This window comes from Labeo rohita, chromosome 9 (genome assembly GCF_022985175.1).
Source record: "Labeo rohita strain BAU-BD-2019 chromosome 9, IGBB_LRoh.1.0, whole genome shotgun sequence".
Taxonomy (NCBI): domain Eukaryota; kingdom Metazoa; phylum Chordata; class Actinopteri; order Cypriniformes; family Cyprinidae; genus Labeo; species Labeo rohita.
The window spans coordinates 15,949,795-15,968,258 of record NC_066877.1 but is presented as its reverse complement, the minus strand read 5'-3'; the positions used below and the strand labels follow the sequence as shown (position 1 = coordinate 15,968,258).

Here is an 18,464-nt window from a genome sequence, read left to right as displayed (position 1 = left end):
CTTCTTAAGATTCCAGCAAAACTAACATAGGCTCACTGAAAATACGCGCCTCCACATTTCTGCAAACCTGAAAATACGTACCTGTGTACGAATCACTGCAGTTTCCAGTTGAAATGAACACTAGAGGCAGTAAAACTTTTATTCCTTTTCACACATAGTATGATTTACACACAGAGTTTTGATTCATACAGACTAATTTTCACACATTACTGCTGAAGAATATTATATTATGGCTTCAAAACCATTTTAACACTCTATGGACATTACACTTTGAAACTGCTGTGAGGTAATGGGTGGAGATAGACACCTAATCATACCCTAACCCTACCTCTTACCCTATCCTAAACATAGCTCCACCCATTAGTTCAAAAAGAGGTGGAGCTGGACATCCAGAGAGGGGGAGCTGGAGACCAATAGGCTCTGCAGTGAGCAGTACTTGGCAAAACATGCAGAAAGTACGTAATTAGCTACGGTGTTGCAGAAATGTATGTAGAGGCAAGTATTTCCAATGAGCCTGGGTTTCACAAAACAGAGACAAGAAATTTTAGAAAATTAAGTTCTCAATGGGACTGTTCAAGGAATAAAAGCCACTGTTGGACACCAAAAGGAATGTCACAGAAAATAATTGGTATTTTGAAAATCCTGTATTTCTCATTGTCATGTCCTTAATCTGTTAAGACATCATTCTAATACAACTAGTAGGGATCTAATAAACCTTCTACATAATATTTAGTAGAACCCTAAAAATTACATTCAAATTTACACCTCAATTTCACGTGTTCTAGTACCATCTTATTTGATTCTAAATGGAAACTTTTTTGCTCTGTTAAGAATCAAATAAGGAGGATTATTTGCTCCATCCTACAGAAGTGATCAAGTCATTCTAATACAAATCCATACACATTCCAATAGAATATTTTAGCGGATGATTCTGTGGACAGATATTTTTGTATAATGATCGATACTTTATTTTCCCCCAAAGCAATAGAGAGCAATAGAGGAGGAACTACAAGCCATGAGTGACAAGGAACAGAGTCGGATGCCACTGCTTCCAGAAAAGGCTGCCATTCTGGGAAAGTGTGCAGGTGCCTTTTGCCATGCTATTAGTGTAAAATTTAATTGCACAGCTATTCTCCAAAATGTAGAAGAGGCTGGCTCCTTTGTTAGTAACACAGGTGGTATCTGGCGTGCTGAGAAGAGGTTCTCCACAAAGCTGTCAAGGACAGTTGAAGTATCAGTCTGGAAAGACGATCTTACCTGTCATAAAGTGGAGGCTGTGGTCAATGCAGCCAATGAGAAGCTAAACCATGGAGGGGGTCTTGCGCAAGCCCTGTGTTATGCTGGAGGACCAATGATCCAGAAATGGAGTGATGATATTATAAAACAACATGGAAGAGTGAAAACAGGTGGAGCTGTACTCACTCCTGCTGGAAAACTCCCATGTAAATATATCATACATGCTGTGGGACCCAAAGTGTCTCAAAATCCATCTCTGAAGGAGGTTAATCAAGCTGCGCCCTTGTTAAATAATACTGTCATCAGTATTCTACAAACAGTTGCAAGTCAGAACATTTCCTCTGTTGCAATTCCTGCTCTGAGTTCTGGCCTTTTCAATTTTCCAAGAGATCAATGTGCAGACATTATTGTTAATGCTATAAAGCAGTTCCATGAATATGGAGGGTTTCAAGGCAAGAACGTAGAAGTCCATCTCGTCAATAATGATGAACCCTCAGTCCGAGAAATGGAGAGAGCCACTAGGATGATCTTAGATCTGACTAGCACCTCTGCCTCGTACAGTGGAGCTGTGCATGGTAGAATTCAGAGCATGGCTTCCTCTACAAGCAATATTTTGCAGCTTGGCAACATAACACTGCATCTTAAAAATGGCCTTATTGAGGAGGAAAAGGTAAGACTTGAAAGTCTTATAAGTAATTAAGAGAAAAAGAAGAGTGAGTTAAAAAGCTCAGAAGTTCAATAAGATTTTCTTAAATAACTGCTAACAACTCATTCAGTTCTTTGAAGAAAAGTTTGTTGTATGTAAAAACATGAAATTGAAACAAATGGAAATAACTGAATTATTTGCCAATAAGAAAATGAGATTTGATTGTTCTTTTTTTACTTTGTTTCAATATCCAGGCTGATGTAATTGTGAATACAATTGCAACAAACTGTGATTTGTCTGAGGGGGAGATTTCAAAAGCTATTTTGAAGAAAGCTGGCAGAAAGATTCAAGAGCAGATTTCCAGAATGGGAAACTCCATAAGTTTCTCAGGTGGTAAACTTTATATAACAAATGGATATGGACTGAACTGTCAATCAGTATATCATATTGCTTTGACATATCCGACCAAGAAGGTATAGGTTTAATTTTTATCAGTAATTCAGCACATAATTTTCATGCCTCTCACTATCTCTACCTACTCTCCTTTGTTGTTTTATGTAGACTCTTTACAATAGTGTCTCAAAATGTCTGAGCAAAGCTGCTTGCGGATACAAGTCAATTTCCTTCTCAGGTACTGGTACTGGTAAACTGAGTCTTCAGAAACAAGATGTTGCTGAAATCATGATGGAAGCTGTGGCAGATTTTGCCAAACAGAGCATGAATAAACTGGATGTATACTTTGTTGTGTTTCCACAGGACAATCAAATGATGGAGGTGATGTATGCTAATTATATACTGTGTTTTGCATTATTTTTTTATTTCTGTATTCGTCACATTTTATTTTTATGTCCACACAACATGACAGAATTATTTTGTGTTCTAATACGGACTAAGTGAATTAATAAACATTATGTGTAGCACAGTTGTTAAAATTAATCAAGCACAAATGCAATTAAGAAGAAAACTTTCAATGTAATGTTCAGGCTTTCGAAAAAGAGATGAAAATTAGGATGGGCAAGTCAAAGTCACTAGGAGCACACAGTGATGTGACAACAAGTGAGCGAAATACATTTTACTGAAATTTACTGAAAATGCTGTAACATTTCACAGTGTTACAGTTTTTCCCAGATTGTGATAATGCAGATACTCATAAAACTACTGATAATTGTTCTTATATCACTCTCAAATGCTTTTAGGGTTTGCATCCAAAGAAACCACAGCAAAAGAAGTGCACTCTGTTGAGTTCAACAGTGTCTCCAATGAAGCTCTGAGAGAAGCAAAAGCATGGATGCTTAATATGCTAAAGCAGTCAGATAACATAACAATAAAGAATAATCATGTCATACATCTTGACCAAAGAGACCATGAAAACCTACTCTTTCTCCAAACAAAGTTTCACGTTCACATTACTGAATTTTTCAGGAATGGTAATGGTGGCATAACCATCACTGGAAATCCTTCAGATGTCAGTTGTGCAGCAATTGAGGTGGAGTCCATACTTTGTAAGGCCCAGAAGTGCTTCGCTCGAGCTGAAGAAGATGACATGCTGTATTCTGTGGTTCGCTGGAGCTGTAAAGGTGTACCTTGGATACAGACACCTGAAAACAGTGCAGTTTTGGAGAAAGCTTTTTTGGCAGGGATTGCAAACTTTGATTTCAATAACCACAATGTCAACATGATGTCCAGGACTTTGGTTGACAACTATGGAAGAAGCTACCGTTTGGAAAGGACATGTATGTGTTGATGTTAAGTTTATGTCTTATAATATCTGGATGACCTGATCCAATCTTTTCTCCTTTACAACACAGGCCTGTTGGCTCCTTTCAAGCCTCTTAACAATTCGTTTTATGAAAGAACACCAGTGACCAGGAATGATTATTTTGGAAAAGAAGAAATGAAAGCCTTCATTGCTTGTGGGCTCCATATTTTAAAGGTGATTAAGCTGCCATCCCAATTACAATGCTACATATTATCTTCTGAGAACATCTTCATTTATAGATCGGCTATGTTTACAAATATATTTGTCTTATAACCAATGTTTCAATTAATGTAATCCATGTAATTTTTATTTGCTTTCCTCTCAGTTCAACTATAAAAACATTTAGGAGGATGTTGTGGTACTAACAGGATGTGGTTGCACTGGTTGTTACAGATGGAGAAGCTAGAGAACATCATGCTGAAGCAGCTGTTCGAAATGAATAGGCAGAGACTGAAAGACAAACCGAAGCGCCTCTACCAGCGTGTGTCTGCTCAGTTCTGTGATCTTGTCTGCAGAATAGGCTTTCAGAAAGAGTTTGCCTCTTCTACAGGTAACAAATGTGAAGACAAACAAAATAATAATTAGGTTTTTGCATTTTTTTCTGAAGGCATTTTTGGTAATATATATATACATATATATATATATATATATATATATATATTTAAGGTGACGTTTGGCATCAAGTTATTGATATCTTCTTTAAAGATGTTTTTTTTTTCATTTCTAGAACAAAAGTATGGCAGTGGAATATATTTCAGCAGTACAGTGGATGGAGCAATGAAGCTGTGGAATGATCAGGAACATGAGCAGTACATCTACATCATTCAAGCCCAGGTCCTCACTGGGAAATCCATGACTCTTTCTCCACATTTGAGTTTGCCCCCTACCTTAAGTAAAGACCCTTTGGGTCATTGCGATAGCATGTCTGACTTGCGAGAGACAAATGTCATCCTCAGTGGTCAGCGAGCTCTTCCTGAATACCTGTTCATATGTGCCAAACCAAGCCATGTGTAGCTGCACAGTTCAATATGCAGCAGAAAAACTGAAATCAATCAATGCAAATTTTTGCCTTGGATTTTAAATTTCAAAAACACAAATTTTTCATCAACGTCTAAAAAAAGGAATCACACAAATAATACTTAACAAATAAGCAATAAAGCTCAGTGTAATCATTAGTCTAAATCACATGTTTGATTTGATAATAGGCACCTGTGTGAACGCAGCATAATATGAAAACATTACACTGGTATTAGATTAAAAAAATAATCATTGTTTTTTGTATTAATTTTATATTTATCTGTTGATCAAGAATGCATATGAGGGTAAATAGGTTTTCTTCTTAAATATATTAACACAAATTTAATACAAATAAACAGTTTATTTTATCAGTAGGCCTAATCAAGGCCTTCCTATTCATGTGATGTGATGTACACATTTACACAACTGAATTATGATGAATGCTTTGACTCAAATAAATAAATGCCAAAATTCAACTGAAATTTTTGTGATGATGACATTTATCAGTACATTATGAGAAATACAATAAAACTTATTATGAACTTTTTTTTAACACAAGCAACAAGAAATATACTATTTTCATACACCATCATGCATACAGTACTAACTAACTAACCAATTAAAACTAAATAAAAACTAAATAAACAGAATAATTGGTTAAGCTGGTCTGTTTTCATGTTAAAGGCGTGAACCATCGCGCCATCTGGTGGCGATAAGGAGGTATAGGTTCATATTGGACCTATGATGATAGTGAATAGAATTTTTTAGAGTTCTTTTTTACTTGAATATTTACGTAGTGGGAGGTTTGATTGTAACAGTTTTCATAACCACTTTAACCACATTTTATTGACTTACAAACAACCAATTTTCTTTTATGTTATAGTTTATTTTTAGTAGTCATGATGATGATGATTATTGCTAATATTGTTATTATTATTATTATTATTCAGACCTAAACTAACTTTGTGAACTGCACAACAGAAAATGAGCGTACGCTATTGCACCATCTGGGTCCAACATACTGGACCTATGGTGATAGTGAATAGAATTTTTGATTTTGGTTGTTTCGTATTTGACTTTAGTTATTTATAAAGTATGTAGTTTAATTGTAATAGTTTTTTTTTTTTTTTATAAAAATTTTGTTCGGAAACCATTTTATTGACTTACAGTTTATTAAAAAAGTTTATTTTTTAAAATGCATATTTTAATATTAGTTATGTTGATTTTTATTTTTAGTAGTTACGTTTATTGTTGTTGTTTTTCTTATTATTACACAGTCTGTGGTGGAAGTCTCTACAGCACAAATGCAATCATACGACAACATTCAAAATAAAATAAAATAAAATAAAATAAAACATAATTTAATATACGAATGCAAGAACCAACATTAATACGTCTATAAGAAATAATGTATTTAACACATTAAACAACTTCAGTGCTTTATCATTTTCATTTTGGCCAAAGCTTTTGTCCTATGAAGAAACCACGTGACACACCGCTTACGCAAAACTCCTGCGACCGGACGCAGAGATCCTTCGGCGACATTGAGGATCTTCAGACTCACTGGAGTTTGTGAAGTTTCGTGATGGCGTTGCGGTTATTTCGGCTGGTTGTGCCCCCGGGTGCAGCAGCTTGGAAAGCAGTATCGCCCGTGGCGACGGTAAGATTAAAAAAACAGCATCTACACTCCAGACCAAAGGTTGATCTGTTCTGTCAGGCCTCATGTAGTCCAGACTGAAGGACAACAGCAAAACTACAGCTGTGAAAATCAGTTCTTATTGTCACATTGTTGCATCTGTTCATATATTTACTTAATCAGTGTAGCATTCATATTTACGTGCATTCACGTTGGTTCAGACATGACCAGTATATGACAATGAAACTCCGTATGCGGCTCCTACTACTTCTGTCAAAACAAACGATTTTGTTGTTTTGTATTTAAAAAGCGTGTCAGCAATCAATAATGGTTTGAGATAATATACAAAGATATTGGAATTGATCATGATTATGTACAGACTACATCACCCTGTTTGCAGGAAAAAAAATAACAGGATGTTTTATACCCTTAAGGCTCAAATCCACACAAGTGCTGTCAGAAACCTGCGGTACGGATGGTGGGCTTATGCTCTGGGGGAGAGGGCTACCTCCCGCTTCAAGGAAAACAGCAAGATTATTTCCATTGATGGCAACTTGGCATCTGGAAAGGGAGCACTTGCACAAAAATTGGCTGATAAACTGGGTAAGACGATATCTGGCTTCCTCTGTTCTTTTATATATGTTAAGTGCCTGTATGTGTGTGTTTGTGTATGTGCATGTAAAATAAAATTATTCAATGTTTCTCTCATCAGGAATGCTGTACATGCCAGAGCCAGACATGCATTATGTGGACAAAATGACACAGGAGAAAGTTCCTCTAGATAAGGCTTTTAATGGAAACTGCAGCCTGGAGAAGTTTTACTTGGAGCCCAAAGCCAGTGACGGTAACTCTTACCGCCTGCAGTGTTGGATGTACCTCATGAGGCTGCTGCAGTACACTGATGCTGTTGAACACCTGCTCTCTACAGGTAACCAAAGCTTCACTTGTATTAATGCACAGCTGGATTTTGTAATTGAATAGAAAACCTTAGACTTAAGACTTGTTTTGTTTAGACTCAAAAGTTGTCTGTTTCCTTCTTTCAGGACAGGGAGTTATTCTGGAACGATCTCCATTTAGTGACATTGTATTTCTGGAGGCCATGTTCAAAGAAGGCTTCATCCGAAAGCAGTGTGAGTGATAATGTCTGAAATTCTTATAGGACAACTCCACTTCCAGAACAAAAATTGACAAATATGTACTCACCCCCTTGTCATCCAAGATGTTCATGTCTTTCTTTCTTCAGTCATAAAGAAATTGTTTATTTTTATTTTTTTTTGAAGAAAACATTTCAAAAAAAAAATTTCCATATAGTGGACTCCTATGGTGCCCCGAGTTTGAACTTCCAAAATGTAGTTTAAATGCGGCTTTGAACAATTCCAAATCCGGTTGTAAATGATTACAGCCGAGGAAGAAGGGTCTTATCTAGCGAAACAATTGGTTATTTTCATAAAAATAATACAATTTATATACTTTTTAATGTCAAATGCTCATCTTGTCTTACTTGCCTGAACTGTTTTGTTCTTGTTCATGACAGTTAAGAGTATGTCGAAGAACTCCAATCTCATGTTCTCCCTCAACTTCAAAATCATCTTATATCGCTGTTGTACCTTTTTTGTTAAGGGTGTTTGATTTTCTTTGCATGTTCACTTTGCATAGACTGGATCGGTACTTCTGCAGCGATGTAGGATGATACTGAAATGATTTTTGAAGTTGAGGGAGAAAATACGATTGGAGTTTTTCGACGTACCCTTGAGCCAGAATACACAGAGTTCAGGCAGAGCAAGACAAGACAAGCGTTTGAGATTAAAAAGTATTTAAAAGGTATTTTTTTAATGAAAATAACTGATCGTTTCGCTACATTAGACCCTTATTCCTCGGCTGGGATCACTGACAACCACATTTGGAATTGTTTAAAGCTGCATTTAAACTGCATTTTGGAAGTTCAAACTCAGGGCACCATAGAAGTCCATTATATGGAAAAAGAAAAAAACATAATTGGTCATTGGTGGTCTGGTGGTCATATTACAACAGATAGTATATCAGAGCTGTTTTTGTTTATTGAAATGTATGGATGTATGTTGCTATTCTGCAGGTGTGGATCACTATAATGAGGTTAAGAGTGTCAGTATCTGTGAGTTTCTGCCCCCTCATGTGGTCATCTATGTGGATGTACCTGCTGAAGAGGTCCAGAAAAATCTCAAGGCATCGGGAAAGGTTTGTGTGAGGAGGCAAACATGCTGATCAGATTATATGTTGGTTGAAATAATGAATGTTTTGATTTTTAAGATTTTTATAATAGCATAAAATAATTTCTTAATAGTTCAGTGGTTTATTTGCTGCATATGGGTTTTTATGCCTTGTATAATTATAAAAATAATTGATAAAAGCTTTGTGCATTTCCATGTGAAGTTAACCATGCTGAGTTAGTCAGTCAAGTTATGAAGTTGATCTGACTTTCTGTTCCAGCTTTTTGGTTAATAAGGGTTCTTAGTAAAGAATTAAATGTTTGAGGAGATTTTGATGAATACAGGAGTGATGATTATAAAATAGTGACTGAATGACCTACATCATAAAAGTGAATTTTAATTTTAATTGCCTTACTTACACAGTCATACCTCCAGAATGTTCCTTTAAGCTACCTGAAGAGCATTGAGACGGCATACAAGAAGAACTTCCTTCCTAAAATCAGGTCAGTACCTAATCCTCTACTTTTTTGCAAATGAAACCAAAATAAACAAGGTTTCAGAACTGTAATTATGTATACATGTATTGTATTTATATTGTACAAAAACATATTTAATAATATGTTTATATATATGCAATTATTTATATATTGTGACAGTTTTATCAGTAATATTGCAATATTTGTTTTATAGTATTGTTAGTCACATTTTTCTTATCCAATTACTATTGTCTTTTAAGTTTACAAAGAGTAAGTTCAAAGCAGGTGCATATTCTGGTGAGTATATCAAGTTTTCAGTTTTTGTTTCAAAAACCTGTATCTGATTTTCAGTGAAGAGGCAGAGGTTCTTGCCTATGACGCAGCCCAAGCCCAGGACATTGAGAGGGTAAGGATCGAACTTGTATGTGGAGCACATTGAGGTAGGCAAATGTCACTGCTCTATCTGTTTTTCCTTTTCAGATTGTGGAGGATATTGAATACCTCAAGTTTGAGAAGGGCCCTTGGTTGGAGCAAGATGATGTCACTTACCACCATATGCGAATGCTGTGAGTGCTTGATTTATGTACATTTCACCATTTATTTCCTTCTGTAGACTGTTCCTTGTGCTGGAATTATGTCATTTAGTTCTGGTTTGCCGCATATAAATATGTCTTAGCAGTGTGTGAACACAACCACCCTACAATGATAAAAATCCATTCACTACTTTTTTTTATCCCCAAAAAACCTAAACAGTCTCAATTATGAAGCTGTTTTGATTTTCTAAGCAGTATGATGTCATACTGCTCAAGCCCTGCCCACAACCGCTGATGGTTTTTTGTTCAGCTGCAGGTGTTTTGTAGTTGGATGTAAACGTGAACATAAGAGTCTTCATTTTCTCCCAACATCAGAGCCACTGAGGACACAGTGGATTAGTTTTGTTTTTGATGGTAATTCACTACCGAATACACAGAAAACAGAGGAGAGGGGTGGAGTGAGCAGTAGCTCATTATCATTTAAAGAGACACGAGTCAGTTAAAGAGACACCGAAACGGGTCGTGTGAACAGAGCTGTTTTTGACAAGGTTAAAAGGGTGTTGTTTTACATGACCATTAAGGAATTTTAATCAAAGTATTTTGCAGACATTTCATGAAGACCCTATAGAGTCATACCAACTTGGGGAAAATGGGCATCTGATGTCCCCTTTAACCATCTGAATGTCAATGCCTTAAGCATCAACAGCAAATATAATACTTTAACAGTTTTTCAAAAAAATATATACATTTAATTACTTTGAACAGTACTGAAAAACATTTAAAAAACCCTAAATATTAGATTAGTACAGAATAAATTTTGCATTGCTGCTTGCGGTCACTTCAGGAATCAGAAAAATGTGCAAATGCAGAGTAAAAAGTTGATGTTTAGAAAGCTTCTGCTGTATTTTTTGTTCCATCTAGTAGTTCATAGAGAAATAAAAGCAAATGTGCCCTTTTTTCCATTTTTCCCATTTACTAGAGTGGAGGACAAGCAAAGAGTAGCCAACATGACCTGCATCCCTAGATACCTTCCAGAAGTCACAGTCGGTGCTCATGAGTTTGATGCTGCCTACTATGCTTTCAAATCGGTATGTGCCATTCACTAAAACTATGCCACTAAATGTAGAAGAAGGAACATAATCCACATGTATTGGAAAGACCTAATTTTGGCTACATGCAACTACAGTTGAGGTCAAAAGTTTACATAAACCTTGCAGAATCTGCAAAATGTAATTTTTTATTTTTTAATTTACCAAAATAAGCGAAAACATACAAAATGCATGTTATTTTTTTATTTAGTACTGACCTGAATGAGGTAATAAAATGAGGTAATAAAAGATGTTTACATATAGTCCACAAGAGAAAATAATAGTTGAATTTATAAAAATTGCTCGTTCAAAAGTTCACATACACTTGATTATAATACTCTGTTACCTGAATGATCCCCAGCTGTTTTTTTTTTGTGATAGTTGTTCATGAGTCCCTTGTTTGTCCTGAACAGTTAAACTGTCTGCTGTTTTTCAGAAATTCTTCAGGTCCCACAAATTCTTGTTTTTCAGCATTTTTGTGTCTTTGAAACCTTTCCAACAAAGACTGTATGACTTTAAAATCCATCTTTTCACACTGAGGACAACTGAGGGACTCATATGCAACTATTACAGAAGGTTCAAATGCTTACTGATGCTCCAGAAGGAAATAGCATTAAGAGCCAGGGCTGCAAAATGTTGATTATTTTACCAAAATAAGAGTATTTTGGTAAAATAATTAACATTTTGCAGATACTGCAACATGTATGTACACTTTTGACCTCAACTGTATTTCTGAATTTTGGACATGTGCAACTATATCTGAACTGTATTAGCTATTCTTCTTATTTTATCAATAGTGACAGGTGATATTAACTCCATTTCTTAGACAGAATGGAAGCAGTGATGCTTTAGGTGTCTCAGTGATGATACATCCACCTTAAATGATGTTTTTGTCAGATACATTTGTGTACAAGTTATTTTGTGTCCAGGAGCCCAAACAACGTCCCAACAAATGCCTGAATAATGATCGAGCGTTTTTGCAAAACAGGAGTGTCACCTGAGGACATTCAGTGATGTCAGTGCAGTGACATTACGAAATCAGAAGACAGATAGACTTCTGGAGAGGGTGACAGAAGCACTTTGTATGGCCATTAATGATTTCTGCCACTGTTGTATTGATCTTGGGGAGCGATGAGCTCCTCGTTGTGTTCAGCCATCAGATTTTTCATCTGCTCATCTGATCACCACCTTGTCAGTCCCCGCACTAAAACATATGGAGCTTTACCTCAGCCGAGAGAATGTGTGGAAGTGGAGCTCATGAATATAGATTACATGTCTAGTCTTTTACTTTATTTTATTTTCAGTGCATTTCTTTAAAGGTCACGGTAAAATGTTGCCATCACACACCGGGGCTTTAAAGAATCTAACATGTGACATTAAAATCTCTCCTTAGCTCCCAGGAAAGAAGTACGCCGAAGGTTATAACGAAGACGTTGGGGACAAAGGCATCTGGCTGAAGTGAGAAACGCTGTTGTCGCTGGAGGGAAAGACATCTGAAAGACAGATTCCTTGTGGTATTTCAACCGTTTGTCCATTTCTTGTGGGAAAAGATATATTCTGCTCTTATGCAGCTGAAAATATCATTGTAAATTGCTATTAAAACATTTATTGTATATGATAAAAACCCGTTTCCTTTCATTTTGAGTCAGTGTTGTTCTTGAGGTCAACTTAAACTCTGCTTCCAAGGTCATGGTCTTTTTAGACATTTTTGATCAACTTGCTTTGTCAGTAACAGGTCATGTGGCTTTACAGCCCCCTGGTAGTCAGCCATGACTGACTATTCGAACTAGATATGAGACTAGTACAGCACTAATAGCACACATGCATCATGGAGTCGTCTACAACCCCAAATCAGAAAAAGTTGGGACAGTATGGAAAATGCAAATAAAAAAAAAGAAAGTAGTGATTTCTAAATTTACTTTGACTTGTATTTCATTGCAGACAATACAACAGCACATTATTTAATGTGTTCCTCATGATTTTTTTTTTTTTTCTCAAAATAAACACGTATGCCAATTTTGGTTCTTGCAACACATTTCAAAAAAAGTTGGAACAGTAAAGCATTTACCACTTTGTAATGTTGCCATTCTTTTTCACAACACTTAAAAGACTGGAAGGCACTGAAAACACCAAGTGATGAAGTGTTTCAGGTGTAATTTTGTCCCATTCTTTCTGCAAACAAGTCTTAAGGTGGGCAACAGTACGGGGTCTTCGTTGTCGCGTTTTGCGCTTCAAAATGCGCCACACATTCTCTATTGGAGACAGGTCGGGGCTGCAGGCAGGCCAGTCAAGTGCCTGTATCCTCTTCCTCCGCAGCCAGGACTTTGTAATGTGTGCAGAATGTGGTTTTGCATTGTCTTATTGAAATATGCATGGGCGTCCCTGGAAAAGATGTCTTCTTGAAGGCAGCATATTGTGCTCCAAGATCTCTATGTACTTGTCAGCATTAATGGTACCATCACAGAAGTGCAAGTTACCTTTGCCAAGGGCACTGACACAACCCCATACCATGACAGACCCTGGCTTTTGGACTTGTTGCTGGTAACAGTCTGGATGATCCTTTTCTTCTTTGGTCTGAAGCACACGGCATCCATTTCTCCCAAAAAAAATACCTGAAATACTGATTCATCTGACCACAGTACATATTTCCACTGTGTGATGGTCCATCCCAGATGCCTCCGAGCCCAGAGAAGTCGACGGCGCTTCTAGACACTGTTAACAGGGCTTCCTTTTGGCACAGTACAGTTTTAACTGGCATTTGTGGATGTAACTACATATTGTGGTACTTGACAAAGGTTTGCCAAAGTAGTCCTGAGCCCATGTGGTGATATCGCTTATAGATGAATGATGATTCTTGGTGCAGTGCCGCCTGAGGGATCGGAGATCACGGTTGTTCAGCTTAGGCTTGCGTCCTTATCCTTTACGCACTGAAATTCCTCCAGATTCCTTGAATCTTTTGATTATGTTATGCACTGTTGAAGGTGAAATATCCAAATGTCTTCCTATCTTTCTTTGATGAACATTGTTTTTAAACATTTCAATAATTTTCTTACGTATTTGTTGGCAAACTGGCGATCCTCGGCCCATCTTTGCTCCTAAAGGGCTAGACCTTTCTTGGATGCTGCTTTTGTACCAAATCATAATTACAATCACCTGTTGACATGACCTGTTTGAAATCACATCATTATTTAACCAATTTACCAGATTACTAGCCCTAAATTGCTCCTGTCCCAACCTTTTTTGGAATGTGTTGCAGGTCAGAATGACAGGAAAGGACGTATATTTACAAATGAAATGAAGTTGACCAGACAAAACATGACATATTTTGTGTTCATATTGTCTGCAATGAAATACAAGTCAAAGTAAATTTAGAAATCACTACTTTCCTTTTTTATTTGCGTTTTCCATACTGTCCCAACTTTTTCTGATTTGGGGTTGTATTTGACGTCTGCATTTAAATCTGGAAGACACATATTTTAGGGTGTTTGTTCATCTGCAATATGTCTATAGGACATTTTCTATCAGATGTCAAATAGACGTCTATTAGATGGCTTTAAGATGTTTATGATTTACAGACGTCTGTCAGATGCTTTCCAGATCAAGTGATCTTTAACAGACGTCTTGCAGACGTATGTGTGTGCTCTGGGAGCCTTTTCTTACACCTAGGTCCTGTAATAATCACAAAAAATTATTATTGTTATCAATACATTTATACTGGGAAAATTAGAATGGTTCAACAAATGTGACATCTAACTGGGGAAGTAATGTGTAAGGACAAACAAAAACATCTGCCGACCAATATTTTGTTTCATTGTGGTGAGACGGTGACTAAACACCCCAATTAAATGTGTTTTTTTTTTTTTTTTTTTTTTTTTGGAGAAATGGCACAGTGCGAACTGGCCACAGCTCATTAGACATCTGAAACCAGTCGTTTCTCGTCACTCAGAGATGAGATGAGAGGAGATGATATGTGTCTGCGGCGGGTTTTCGCTGCCGCTGCCGGTAAAGGAGCGGCCTGCGGATCCAGGAATAGCGCTGCTTCGCGCCGCTGCTCATTTGTTCCTGAGTGCCTCTCATATTACCATCATTTCTCATATTCTGGCCTTTATGGGTGATTATTCACCAAAATCTCCAATGACGCGGAAATAAAAGTGGCTGTTTAAACAACGCCGGCCTTCATTCCCTCAGCTTTCATCTTATATTTACAAACCTCTGAGTTCCTCTGTAAAATGGAACGGAGTTCCATAAATTTACATTCATTTAAAACTGATTAATTCTGTGAGAGAAAATGAAGACCTAAAAAGTGCCTTTCAAAATTAGTGCTCAAGGAAATCCATCACGACTGTAAGTATAAGTTTATTTCCCTTTTAAACGACTAACAATATCACTGAGGTGTGGTTGTGTTCGCTGCTATTATTCCTGTTTATGTTATTTTCTTGTCAGTGTGTAGTTTCAAATTTGTCATTACAACCACCAGAGGGCGATCTATATATTTTGAGGTCTGTTTATCTGGGTTTGTGTTTGCCACTAGCCTTATTAATAGAAATAGTTCACCCAAAAATGAAGGTTATGTCATTATTTATTAGCCTACCCTGGTGAAAAAAACCAGCATATGCTGGTAGGTATGTTTTGATGCTGGGATGCTGGTTAGGTAGATTTTGATGCTGGTTTAAGCTGGTCCTTTGCTGGTTTATGCTGGTCCTTTGCTGGTTCATGCTGGTCCTTGACCAGCAACATGACCAGCAAAAACCAGCAAAGGACCAGCATAAACCAGCATCAAAACATACCTAACAGCATATGCTGGTTTTTTCACCAGGGTACACGTCGTGCCTTGATTTCTTTCTATTGTGGAACACAAAAAGAGACAACCTCACTTACAATTTACTTCTATTGTGTTGGAAAATATGCAATTAAAATAGTGACTGAGGCTGTCAGTTTCCTTTTGCTGTATTTCACAGAAAAAAGAAAGATATAGGTTTGAGAATAAAGTAAATGATAGAATGTTAATTATTGGATGATTGTCTCTTTACTTTCTACTTGTCTTGCTTTCCTCAGTGGAGGGCACTGTTGTACCTTCCATCTTAAAGAACCAGTCTTGTAGTCTCTTATGGATTCATGTCTCACAGAACAGAACACTTTCCATTTCTCCTTCACTTGTTTCTTGTATATCTTTCTTTATGAGGCTTTTATTTTGACAGCGCTCTTTTAAATACATAAATATTTCATGCCCATAGATCCTCCCACAGCTGTTATTATATGTGCTCTTTTAGTAGATGCTGCAGTGCAGGTCTGGTAATGACTTGGCAAGGCAAATAGGGCTCTGAATTTAAATTTAAAGTGGTTAGAAAAGTGCACAAAGTGCTACATTTGAATTAAACTGCGTTAATGCGTTTCCAAAAAGGGTTTAAGGGCTGATTTCAAACGGTTAATTGCAGTGAAGTTGCTGGATCTCTGTATTTAGTGTTGCTGTGGATGAAGACTGTCACATTTCAGTTGTCAGTTATTGGTGGTGTTATCAGGCAGCTTGGAGGGGTGGTCTGCTAAATAAGGAGGATGGAAAGATAAATAAAGCTATTGTAGCAGTGCTGACAGACAATGGATACACGGCAAAGGCCTGAAGCAACATGAATGGAGGTAAAATGAACTCTGAATAACATCGATGACAAAGCAAAATAAACAGAAGCTGGGAGATAATAGTTACAGCTTTGACTTCTGATTATATTGTAGGTTTACCATTCAAAAATTTGGAGTTCGGAGTCAGTAAGATTTTGAATTATTACATTTTCAGAAAGTATCCATTAAAATTGAGCCATAGTTACAAAAATCTTTTGTAACATTATAAATGTCTTTATTATTTAAAAATAAATGTAACCCTGGACCGCAAAACCAGTTGTAAATAGCACGGGTATATTTGTAGCAATAGCCAACAATACATTGTATGGGTCAAAATGATCAATTTCTTTTTTTATGCCAAAAATCATTAGGTTAATAAGTAAAGATCATGTTTTGTAAATTTCCTACCGTAATATATCAAAACATAAATTTTAATTAGTAATATGCATTGCTAAGAACTTCATTTGGACAACTTTAAAGGCAATTTTCTCAACGTTTTGATTTTTTTGCACTCTCAGATTCCAGACTTTCATATTGTTGTATCTCGGCCAAATATTGTCCTATTCTAACAAACCACACTTCACTGGAAATCAGATTTCAGATGATGTATAAATCGATCTATTTAAAAAAAAAAATGGACCGGTTTAGTGGTCCAGGGTCACAAATGTTCTTTTGAACTTCCCATTTATCATAGAATTCTAAAAAATGTTTTCACAAAAAATATTAAGCAGCAGCTTTTTTTAAAAGCATGAAAAAATCCTACTGACCCCAAGCTTAAAACAGAGTATGAAGGCAAATCCAGTGATTTCTCACTGGCATTTGAATGAATGTACTCATAAGTCAATACATTATTCAGAATATCTGATATTATTTAACCTTGACATTGACTATAAACCATTCCCATAAAACATGACACAAGCAGTATTCTGTTTTTAAAAATACTCTTAAGAAGGAGCCCAGGGTCACATTTAGTTACATTCATTCAGCAGTTCTGTATCCTTATCCAAATATTCTCAGTGTAATTACGTTTTTTTTAAGTATGAATTTGCTGGAAGATATGATAATAGACCATCTCTGGCTGAGATCTGCCACACCTGAAAGGTGGAAACCTTTGGGGTGTCTCTAAAGAAAAGCTTTCATACTGTTTGAAAACCTGGGGCCACAATTTCACAGTGAGACCATCACGAGTGGTATCAGTTTTGCCTCATGTGATTATAATCAGATTTAACATATTTTTTTAAATGAATCATTAACGTGTGAGGAGAGAACATGAATTGCTGGTTTTGATTACTCATGTACTCTTGTCGAATTGATGTTTTTTTGTTGTTGTTGTTGTTGCTGTTTTTCTGTCACAGTCACACAAGTTTAGTGTTTTTTTAAAACATACTTATATCTATCAAGCAGGTGTTGAACTTGTATGCTGCCACAGAATTTAATGAACGTTTAAAGAAACTGTGATGAACCAGGGCCGGTGCTAAACTTCACTGAGCCCTAGATAAAGTTTTATGTTCCCGCAAGGATAGTAAAACCACACAGTTTCTGTGAGGGTTAACCTAGCTCTGTATAAAAACAATAAATGTCAAAAGACTCTCTATAATGGTAAATAATTTTGTGCGTGTGTCAGTCGAATTTTTGAAAATTACTTACATTTATCCGAGTGAAAATGATGTAAGTGGGAGAAAGTTCCTCTGAAACATGCTAATCTAAATTAGCATCTCATGACAACATACAAACTAGCTTCTCAGTAATTGCTTTAATGGTCAGTCTACTTATAGGTTATGCTATCACCTCTGAGAATGCTGTCAGAGTCTCATGTCAGAAAACTCGCTTTGATGTGTCTCTGTGTCCATATCTCTCATGTTAGGAGTCAGACTTGTTCTTGATATTTTCTACAGCGTTACATGGGTGCTAAGCTGCCATGATGAAAATAGCTTTCATTTTCTATCAGGTATTCTCACCTCATCTTTTATCAGATAAAGCATTTGTCAAAAACTGCTCACGTTGAGGCGCTTTCATGTCAAATCTTCCATTCAAGTTATTATGCTCGGCTGAGTTTTTTGTCAGACCTTGAAGTCACTGATATTAAAAACAAGTGCATATACTTCAGCTCCCACTGACACGTATTTTCACATATGTTTTAATCGTCCGGGCTTTAAATAGATGTTTTAATCATATTTCCATATGTTAAGCCACACTCAATGGAGAAAAAAAGGAAGTTTCTTGAGGGAATCTCTGGAAATCCAGTTAATTTGCTCCCTGGCTAGAATTAAGCCC

At 36.5% G+C, this 18,464-nt stretch overlaps 3 protein-coding genes across 3 annotated transcripts in view; all 3 read left to right on the top strand.

The window, feature by feature from the left end:
• Nucleotides 1-873, top strand: part of LOC127170833 (protein mono-ADP-ribosyltransferase PARP9-like) — a 21,771-nt gene extending 20,898 nt beyond the window's left edge. The window contains 1 exon segment of the mRNA XM_051119101.1: nt 832-873. Coding sequence (XP_050975058.1) covers nt 832-873 — 42 coding nt within the window.
• LOC127171429 (protein mono-ADP-ribosyltransferase PARP9) lies at nt 17-5,129 on the top strand. The gene is made up of 8 exons (XM_051120089.1): nt 17-1,906; nt 2,137-2,355; nt 2,444-2,656; nt 2,866-2,938; nt 3,079-3,615; nt 3,691-3,815; nt 4,035-4,191; nt 4,369-5,129. Exons 1-8 carry the CDS (start codon nt 1,016-1,018, stop codon nt 4,653-4,655), a joined length of 2,502 nt encoding a protein of 833 aa, XP_050976046.1. The 5' UTR covers nt 17-1,015; the 3' UTR covers nt 4,656-5,129.
• A 1,033-nt stretch (nt 5,130-6,162) lies between these two features.
• ndufa10 (NADH:ubiquinone oxidoreductase subunit A10) lies at nt 6,163-12,215 on the top strand. Its single transcript, XM_051120057.1, has 10 exons — nt 6,163-6,318; nt 6,729-6,897; nt 7,007-7,222; nt 7,338-7,424; nt 8,387-8,508; nt 8,904-8,983; nt 9,308-9,362; nt 9,437-9,522; nt 10,469-10,577; nt 11,971-12,215. The coding sequence occupies exons 1-10, from the start codon at nt 6,244-6,246 to the stop codon at nt 12,037-12,039; spliced, it is 1,068 nt and encodes a 355-aa protein (XP_050976014.1). The 5' UTR covers nt 6,163-6,243; the 3' UTR covers nt 12,040-12,215.
• The last annotated feature ends 6,249 nt before the right edge of the window (nt 12,216-18,464 follow it).

Bases quoted from the DNA above. Each gene is read 5' to 3' on its own strand.
- LOC127171429 (XM_051120089.1), top strand. From the start codon at position 1,016: ATGAGTGACAAGGAACAGAGTCGGATGCCACTGCTTCCAGAAAAGGCT. The intron at 2,356-2,443 runs GTATAGGTTTAA...TGTTTTATGTAG, and splicing joins TGACATATCCGACCAAGAAG to ACTCTTTACAATAGTGTCTC. The intron at 4,192-4,368 runs GTAACAAATGTG...TTTCATTTCTAG, and splicing joins AGAGTTTGCCTCTTCTACAG to AACAAAAGTATGGCAGTGGA.
- ndufa10 (XM_051120057.1), top strand. From the start codon at position 6,244: ATGGCGTTGCGGTTATTTCGGCTGGTTGTGCCCCCGGGTGCAGCAGCT. The intron at 6,898-7,006 runs GTAAGACGATAT...TTCTCTCATCAG, and splicing joins AAAATTGGCTGATAAACTGG to GAATGCTGTACATGCCAGAG. The intron at 8,984-9,307 runs GTCAGTACCTAA...TCTGATTTTCAG, and splicing joins AACTTCCTTCCTAAAATCAG to TGAAGAGGCAGAGGTTCTTG.